General features: G+C 41.3%; 1 protein-coding gene across 2 annotated transcripts; it reads left to right on the forward strand.

Moving 5' to 3' along the window:
- The first annotated feature begins 2,484 nt into the window (after window positions 1-2,484).
- On the forward strand, window positions 2,485-9,080 carry LOC146378665 (pannexin-3-like). 2 transcript variants are annotated; one of them, XM_084941575.1, is made up of 6 exons: window positions 2,486-3,279; window positions 3,529-3,721; window positions 6,267-6,409; window positions 6,704-6,918; window positions 7,351-8,102; window positions 8,546-9,080. In XM_084941575.1, the coding sequence occupies exons 2-6, from the start codon at window positions 3,538-3,540 to the stop codon at window positions 8,602-8,604; spliced, it is 1,353 nt and encodes a 450-aa protein (XP_084797701.1). In that variant the 5' UTR covers window positions 2,486-3,279; window positions 3,529-3,537; the 3' UTR covers window positions 8,605-9,080. The 2 variants fall into 2 exon arrangements, with proteins under 2 accessions (XP_084797700.1, XP_084797701.1); XM_084941574.1 differs by having other exon boundaries at window positions 2,485-3,279; window positions 7,351-9,080.
- Window positions 9,081-9,287: the final 207 nt, after the last annotated feature.

Here is a 9,287-nt window from a genome sequence, read left to right on the forward strand (position 1 = left end):
ATTTTATTTATATAGCGCCAAATCACAACAAAAGTCGCCTCAAGGCGCTTCATAGATACAGAGAAAAACCCAACAATCATATGACCCCCTATGAGCAAGCACTTTGGCGACAGTGGGAAGGAAAAACTCCCTTTTAACAGGAAGAAACCTCCGGCAGAACCAGGCTCAGGGAGGGGCGGCCATCTGCTGCGACCGGTTGGGGTGAGAGAAGGAAGACAGGATAAAAGACATGCTGTGGAAGAGAGACAGAGGTTAATAACAGATATGATTCAATGCAGAGAGGTCTATTAATACATAGTGAGTGAGAAAGGTGACTGGAAAGGAAAAACTCAATGCATCATGGGAATCCCCCGGCAGCCTACGTCTATTGCAGCATAACTAAGGGAGGATTCAGGGTCACCTGGTCCAGCCCTAACTATATGCTTTAGCAAAAAGGAAAGTTTTAAGCCTAATCTTAAAAGTAGAGATAGTTTCTGTCTCCTGAATCCAAACTGGAAGCTGGTTCCACAGAAGAGGGGCCTGAAAACTGAAGGCTCTGCCTCCCATTCTACTTTTAAATACTCTAGGAACAACAAGTAGGCCTGCAGAGCGAGAGCGAAGTGCTCTAATAGGGTGATATGGTACTACAAGGTCATTAAGATAAGATGGGGCCTGATTATTTAAGACCTCGTATGTGAGGAGCAGGATTTTGAATTCAATTCTGGATTTAACAGGAAGCCAATGAAGGGAAGCCAAAACAGGAGAAATATGCTCTCTCCGTCTAGTCCCTGTCAGTACTCTTGCTGCAGCATTTTGGATTAGCTGAAGGCTTTTCAGTGAGTTTTTTGGACATCCTGATAATAATGAATTACAGTAGTCCAGCCTGGAAGTAATAAATGCATGAACTAGTTTTTCAGCGTCACTCTGAGACAGGATATTTCTAATTTTAGAGATATTGCGCAAATGGAAGAAAGCAGTCTTACATATTTGTTTAATATGTGCGTTGAAGGACATGTCCTGGTCAAAAATGACTCCAAGGTTCCTCACAGCGTTACTGGAGGCCAAGGTAATGCCATCCAGAGTATGAATCTGGTTAGATACCATATTTCTAAGATTTTCAGGGCCGAGTACAATAACCTCAGTTTTATCTGAATTAAGAAGCAGAAAGTTAGCGGCCATCCAGGTCTTTATGTCTTTAAGACATTCCTGCAGTTTAACTAATTGGTGTGTGTTATCTGGCTTCATGGACAGATAGAGCTGGGTGTCATCTGCATAGCAGTGAAAATGTATGCTATGTCTTCTAATGATGCTGCCTAAGGGAAGCATGTATAATGTAAACAGAATTGGTCCTAGCACTGAACCCTGTGGAACTCCATAATTAACCTCAGTGTGTGAAGAGGACTCTCCATTTACATGCACAAATTGGAGTCTATTAGATAGATATGATACAAACCACTGCAGCACAGTACCTGTAATACCTACAGCATGTTCTAATCGCTCTAATAGGATATTATGGTCGACAGTATCGAACGCTGCACTAAGGTCTAGCAGGACAAGCACAGAGATGAGTCCACTGTCAGAGGCCATAAGAAGATCATTTGTAACCTTCACTAAAGCTGTTTCTGTGCTGTGATGAGCTCTGAAACCTGACTGAAACTCTTCAAATAAACCATTCCTCTGCAGATGATCTGTTAGCTGTTTGACAACTACTCTTTCAAGGATTTTTGATATGAAAGGAAGGTTGGAGATTGGCCTATAATTAGCTAAGACTGCTGGGTCTAGAGATGGCTTTTTGAGTAAAGGTTTAACCACAGCCAGCTTGAAGGCCTGTGGTACATAGCCGACCATTAGAGATAGGTTGATCATATTTAAGATCGAAGATGCCTCCCCATTAAATTCAGAATCAAATATAAAATCCTTCTCCTCAGGCCCCATCTTATCTTAAAGCCCCTACAGCACTGTATCACCCCAGTAGAGCACTCAGACTGTAGGCTTAGTTGTGGTCCCTAGGATATTTAAAAGTAGAATGGAAGGCAGAGCCTTCAGCTTTCAGCCCCCTCTTCAGTGGAACTAGGTCCCAGCATGGATTTGGATTTGTCCTTTTTGACAGAACCTATAGTTAGGTGACCCTGAAGCCACCCTTAGTTAGCTGCAATAGAGTTAGGCTGCTGGGGGCTTCCCATGATGCACTAAACGTTTCTCCTCTTCTGAACTCTTTTCACTCACCACATGTTAGCATTAATTTCTGGCTGTCTTCCATAGTATGTTTATTGTCTTTCTCCCTTCATCACCGTCATCACTGGTCACAGCAGATGGCTGCTTCTCCCTGAGCCTGGTTCTGCCAGAGGTTTCTTCCTATTAAAAGGGAATTTTTGCTTCCCACTGTTGCCAAAGTGCTTGATCATGTCACCTTGAGGTGACTGTTGTTGTGATGTATATGAATAAAATTGAATTGAATTGAAAATTGAATTATTGAAGAACTTAGTTTAAATAAAGTATGAAATAATTTAAAAAAAGGATTTCAGTTATAATAGAGCTTTAACCCATACCAACCTTCATTGCTGAATTCTAGCAGTGGGCTTGCATGAAAGAACAAACATTTAAATCTTAGCACATGCTTAAGGAATTCAAACATATGACCAAAGCTGCTTTGTGTGGGGTTGTGGGAATTTTGTGTCAGAATTGAGAACCACTTGAGCAAATGATCTATAGTAAAATAAAAGCATTGTAGCTTTCTTACATTTAGAGTACAAAACCCTATCACAGTGTTCTTGTCACTTCCATGGAGTCAAATAGAAGTTTTGCACAATGTACAGCATGTACAGCCTGCCAGGGACAGAAACAAGCCATCTGGTGTGTTATTTGCAACAGTATCTTAGCAGTAGCTCTTGGGCTGAAGTGCAGTAAAAAATAGAATCTGAATGATAGAGGCTGAAAAAGCCACTGGTGATGGTTCACTTGTTTGAAGTGGGCTGCAGCCAGTGTAGAAATACACACACACACACACACACACACACACACACACACACACACACACACACACCGGCTGTAAGACCCGCCGTTGAGAACTGGAGGTCTGCTGTAGTCAGTGCCATTTGGGAGAATACATGCTTCCAGATGTCCTCTCTGTAATTACAGTTAGACTCAGTAAATGAGAGGTTGGATCTTGGGCTGGTCCAGGCTGAGACCCTCCCTGACTATTTAAGCTGCTTTCCAGCACTGTGCAGATTTTTATGGAAATTCTAGTCTCTGCAACCACATTTTCAAATAACATCAGCAGAGAAAGCAGAAAGACTTGAGGTAAGGTGGTAACAGCTTTCATCAGATGTGTTTGGATAATATACTTTGGTTAATGTTAATTCCATTTCTAATTTGTTACTCTAGAGGATTTCTTTTATTACTAAAGATTTATCAGAATTATTGCTGTATTTTGTCACATGTAGTGAAGAACAGCAGTGAACATATGATTAAGGAAAGCAGTCATATATGAGGTAAAAAACAAACAAACAACCAAACAAAAAAAAAAAGTCATCTTTTTTTCTTGCTTAGGTGTTCAAAATGTCAATCGCCCAGGCAGCGGCCAAGGCCATGCTATCTGATGCCCTGCTGCGGGATGACTCTGGGATACACCGTATCAGCCACCTGGAACTGGAGCTTCCTCTTGACAAGGTCATCAAGTTTGTGTCTGTGGGCCTTCCGCTGATGCTGGTGTGCATGGCATTTGCCCGTGAAATCTCTCTGGGTGAGCAACTTTGTGTGTTTTTTTTTAATACTATGTCAGGACATTTGTTTTGTATTCCATTTGCTTTTGCCCTTAATTATACCCTCATGAATATTATAGGTCTTTTTTTCTCCATGCTCTTATTGGATTTTGTGGTCCTTGTTTTAGCAATGTTAATAGTCCTCCTTGTACACTAATCTTGTACTTTTTGTTCCTAAATGTCTTTTTATTCATTTGCATTTAGCTGAATTCATGATAAGGATGAGTCTCATACTTAGCGAAATAGACCTAATATTTCTAATATTACTAATATTTCTGCTGCTCTTCAAACTACCCCCGCCCCCTCCTTAATAGGGTTCTTAACTTTTTTAATCTCTAAAACAGAGTTTTATCCCACATTCCCTCTTACAATACGTATACAAGGAAATTTAATATAAAGAACTGTAAAACAAAGATATTAATTACTGAGTCAAGGAAGAGGAAAGATTTAAACATCTGTCATAAAAGGAGGACTGTAACGGCTGACTCCATTAAGACCCCCTCAAAGCCTCAACAGTACATGTTATGCAACATTGACAAGACATCATGAAATTACTGAAAACAAGAAATAACAAAGGGTTTAAAACTCCATCCAGCACTTTATTGTTTTTACTGCCATTTCTTCTTCTGTCAGAGGGGAAAATAAAATAAAAAAAATAATTTAAGTGGAACAAGCACACAGATACTATATCCCCGGCCATTCATAACAAAAAGAGCACAGCTGACAATCATAAATATACTTGGCAGGTCCACAAGTGTATTGCTGCAGAGACTGACTGCCTTGACCTTGAACTAAACGTCTTCTCTACAGAGCCGGTGTGCAATCAGCCTGCTGCGCCTGATACTAATTGAAACAGGGGATGATTGAGAGGAGTGTTCACTAACGGTGGCAAGCTGTAATTACCAGCCAAAGTTTTTCTCTAGCAGCTCCCCTCTATTTAAGTCAAATGAGAGGATGTGTTGATTAACCAGAGGGGATGGGGAGTGTGTGTGTAGGACATGACATGGTCCTGAGATTCACAGCTCATCTGCTGCATCTTGGCTGCTTATCTGCTGGCTTGTCAGTTTCACAACAGTGCCTGAGTGTACTGTTGTCTGGAGCCTGGTTTACTTGCACCTGTGCTCTTAGCCAAGAAGCCTTGTTTAAAGCACAAATGTGGAGGCGATCTCCCAATATTAAGTGAGGATTGAAAGGAGGTGATAGAAGCAGGGACAGAACTTTTTTCAACTCCCTCACTTTGTCAAATGGCTTGCACAGGTAGGGAACTGAAGGGGAAAATATTGTTACAAGACTTCATGAGAAGGCATGCTCTGATGTTTTTGTTTATATATTTTTTTTATTTAGGAATTATTTAGCAATATGTAACAAGCTGCATGAAACCATAATTGGCATGGTTAGTACATAATAATAATAATTATAATAATGCTTTCACAGCATGTCTTTTATCCAGTCTTCCTTCTCTCTCCCCAACCGGTCGTGGCAGATGGCTGCTTCACCCTGAGCTTGGTTCTGCCAGAGGTTTATTCCTGTTAAAAGGGAGTTTGTCTTTCCCACTGTCGCCAAAGTGCTTGCTCATACCTGGTCGAATGATTGTTGGGTTTTTCTCTGTATGCATTATTGTAGGGTCTACCTTACAATATAAAGTATCTTGAGGTGACTGTTGTTGTGATTTGGCACTGTATAAATAACACTGTATTGAACTGAATTGAAAAACTCCTGGGTTCTAATCCACCATGTGGCTGTGTGGAGCATGTTCTCCCCATGTCTGCTTGGGTTCTTAATTTTAGCACTTAACTAGGACTGAATAATTACAAAAATATGCACACCCATGAGATAAGTGGGCCATGCACTATATCGTGAGGTGGAGTGGTGAGAGAAATTATATCCTGGCAGTAGAGTAGTGGCAGCATATTTGTACTTATATTGAGCTGGCCAAATGTGGAGGGTGCAAGGATAAAACAGACTGCTTCTCTTGCAAAGCTGCAAGTAGGTGGGGCACACTTTGATGTCTTCTAACTCTAGCTCTCTGTTTAAGGGTGGAGCACCCTTGAGAAATGACAGATGGGTGTGGGTGGACGATATGTGGTAATATAAAGGTGAACTAAATATAAGGTGGGTGAGCATAAATTTGGAACACAGTCACCCAGAGTTTTTCTTTTTCTTTTAAATGCCATGTTGCCACTTGGAAACATATGATTTGTACAGAGATCTATTCCAGTGAAAGGGAAAGGGCATGCAGCACCTCAGATGTACAGCATGTGTCTAGCATTGGACTTTTAGGATGGAAAACTCTCTCTCTCTCTCTCTCTCTCTCTCTCTGTGTGTGTGTGTGTGTGTGTGTGTGTGTGTGTGTGTGTGTGTGTGTGTGTGTGAGAGAGAGAGAGAGAGCGAGATAGAGAGAGAGAGAGATTGCTACTGTGCAGTGGCTTACAGGCATATTGACAAAACAGAATCAACTGATGTTGCATGAAGTAATTTTCCACATTTTCACATCAGGTTATAGATCAATATTTGTATATTCTGCAGGGCCTCAGATCAGCTGTTTTCCTCCCAGTAACTTCACTGTGAAGCAGGCCAGCTACGTAGACACATACTGCTGGGACTCTCTCATGCATCATGAGTTTGACAGTGATGGGAACTTCGAGGAGCGCTCCCTCTGGGTACACAAAGTGAGTTCAAAGATTCTGATCAAGCACTCTTGAATGTTATTCCTGCCTAGAGTGGATGATAAACCGCTGAAACCCCTGCAAAATTTCAGTCAAAAATGTCAGTGTACCACATTTCTGAGTTAAGGATTGATTTAGTTTAGTTTTTTCTAAAAACCCTTTACAAATCATTCATGCTTCTTCATTTGTAATACTGACTTATTAATAAAAGATGAGTAGTGAGACTGGCTGTTTTTTTGTTTCATCTATACGATTGGGTGTTTCTTCTCCTAATTTCTGTTGTCATTGTCTGTCCAGATGTTCCCTTACTCTCTTCTGGCCATGGCCGTGCTGATGTACCTCCCAGCTCTACTCTGGCGCCAGCTTGTCATGCCCACACTGGGATCAGACCTGCTCTTCATAATTGATGAACTAGACAAGTCCTACAACCGCTCAGTCCGAATGGCCCAAAACATTCTGGATATGCGCCAGAACACTAAGAACCCGCTGACGTTTCAGGCTGAGTTGCAGCGGTAAGGGACTTATGATTGTTAGTTTGTAAACACAAGTGTTCATACGCTTTGAGTAGCTTCAGCGTATGAATATTGATTCACTCACATGTCTAGTTGTATAAATCTCCAAGGACTCCTGTGATAAAACTAGGTCATTGCAGCAGCAGTAAAAAGTATCTATCATTCAGAGGATACAAAAGTGATGCTATTCTGTCTCTTGATAAACTAGGAAAGCTAAGAGTAATCGCTTCCTCTCCTACAGCAACTACCCTTGTTATACCCTTAAGCAAAGCGCTTAGCTACCAACAGTCTCAGTACTGTTGGTATTGTGGTCAGGAACTCCTAGGAGCCAAAAGTAGAACATTGTGGTTGTGTTGGGTGGCTCCCAGCTGTGTGTATTTGTAGCAGTACGACTATGGTTATAATGCTGAGTTTGTTCTTGTGTCATTGCAGGGCCAAAAAGAAGCGGTACTTTGAGTACCCCCTTCTGGAGAGACACATGCAGTGCAAACAAAACTCGTACTTTCTTGTTAGCATGCTTTTCTTGCGGGGCTTCCTCCTCCTGATCTTCATGACTGCTGCCTGCCTGTACCTGGCCTACTTCCATCTGTCTGCCTTCCTGCAGGATGAGTTTAGCTGCTTCGTACGCACAGGGATGCTGCGAGATCAGAACTGGATCCCTGAATTGGTTCAGTGTAAAATGATTGGCCAGTTAGTCTTTCAGGTGATAAGTGTTGCTAATGGTGCCATCTATATCCTATTGGCACCTATCGTCCTCTTCAGCCTCCTTCGACTCTTTGTTTGGGATACCACCTTCATTTCTATCTATGAGGTCCTCCCAGCGCTGGACCTCATCAACAGACGACGGCTAGGTTGCCCACTGAACGACCTCAATGTCCTCTTGCTCTTCTTACGTGCCAATATAGCTCACTTGAAGTCCTATGGGCAGGTGAGGGCTTTGTGTTCTCTGGCACCCCCACAGGTGGGAAACACCACAGCACAACAAGGTTTACATGCAATGCTGACCCAAGAGGAAATAGAGGAGCGTGAAGAGGCAGCAAAGGAGCTTGCTGAGGAAGTTGGGGAGGCCAGGGAGGAAGGGAAACTCAACTTAGTGGACATCATGACTATTCTGGGAGCAGCACAGGGAAGAGTGGTGAACTGCAATGAGAAGAGGCCTCTGGTGGAGGAGAACATGAGTCTCGGTACCGTAACACTTATCTACACACTCAAACGCCTTCTGCTAGTGGCTATTTTTGTCTACGTCATTTGGGATGTACAGAAAATCATTAAGTGACCTACAGACACAGGTTCTAAAAAGGGAATAACAAATGTTTTACATATATAGTAGGGTGGCTTTCACAGTGCTCATTGCATAGAAATGAAGGTCATGTCCAACAGGACTTTAAGGAAGCAGTTTGATAAGCAGTGGCAACTAAAGAATCCAAGTCACAATATTTTTTCTGTGTGGTTTTAAACTGCACTGGTTTTTGTCTTCCTGTATGTAACCACAGCAGAGCGCCTACATTTCTAAAAGAGTCTTTTCAAAACACTGGCTTATGCTTACATCAATAGATACATTGATAGATAGGTAGTTATAGAGTTGTGGTACTTCCTAGTCCTAACTGCCCTCTCCGTCTCTTTACAGAGCCAAACCACCAGGGGTACCATGAGTTGAAGGAGACTGCACCATTTAGTCATTACTAGGCCTCCTATGGACTTAATCAATATGATAACATGGGGGAATAAGAAAGGGAAGGGGTGGGCTGAAAACAAAACAAAACAAAAACATTTTTTGAGTTATAATGCAAAAAGTTCTGGCTGTAAATTCAATGGAGCAGGATTTGTCAGTTTTCTACAATATCTGCCACTGAATTTCTTTGTGTCTCTCAGTATAGGCGACTAAATTACTAAAGGACAGTGTGCAAGAGAACACTTTTTGACAACATGACATTAGTCAGAAATCAGAATTCCATAAATATACAGTCCATACAGTACACTCCTGATTTCCATCAAGACACAAAAGAACATATTCAGTGGCAGCTATGGGTGCTATTCATTTTCCGCAACTTCCATTGCATAATTTTATACAAGGTGAGGGTATTGAATATTTTATTTGATGTATTCCTGTCTTTTATCCTTTGTTTTCTGTGAATTACAGACACTTGTATTCTATATATTTCCAAATAAATAAATACTGTTTTTATTTAGTTGTGTGTTTTTTTTAATCAGAATGAAACCACACGAAGACGCAGTTTTGTATTTTACATTTATCAAAGAGCTTCTACTCTACTACATCAAAGTCATACTGAGCTCTTTATTAAAGGCTGACTGAGAGCCACTCATTTTAAAAGTGATTTTATTTGTATTTCACACAATTCTGTTCTTTC

Source organism: Perissodus microlepis, chromosome 10, assembly GCF_051167445.1.
Source record: "Perissodus microlepis isolate ML-2025 ecotype Zambia chromosome 10, ASM5116744v1, whole genome shotgun sequence".
Lineage (NCBI taxonomy): Eukaryota > Metazoa > Chordata > Actinopteri > Cichliformes > Cichlidae > Perissodus > Perissodus microlepis.

Bases quoted from the DNA above. Each gene is read 5' to 3' on its own strand.
- LOC146378665 (XM_084941574.1), top strand. From the start codon at position 3,538: ATGTCAATCGCCCAGGCAGCGGCCAAGGCCATGCTATCTGATGCCCTG. The intron at 6,410-6,703 runs GTGAGTTCAAAG...TTGTCTGTCCAG, and splicing joins GCTCCCTCTGGGTACACAAA to ATGTTCCCTTACTCTCTTCT. The intron at 6,919-7,350 runs GTAAGGGACTTA...GTGTCATTGCAG, and splicing joins TTTCAGGCTGAGTTGCAGCG to GGCCAAAAAGAAGCGGTACT.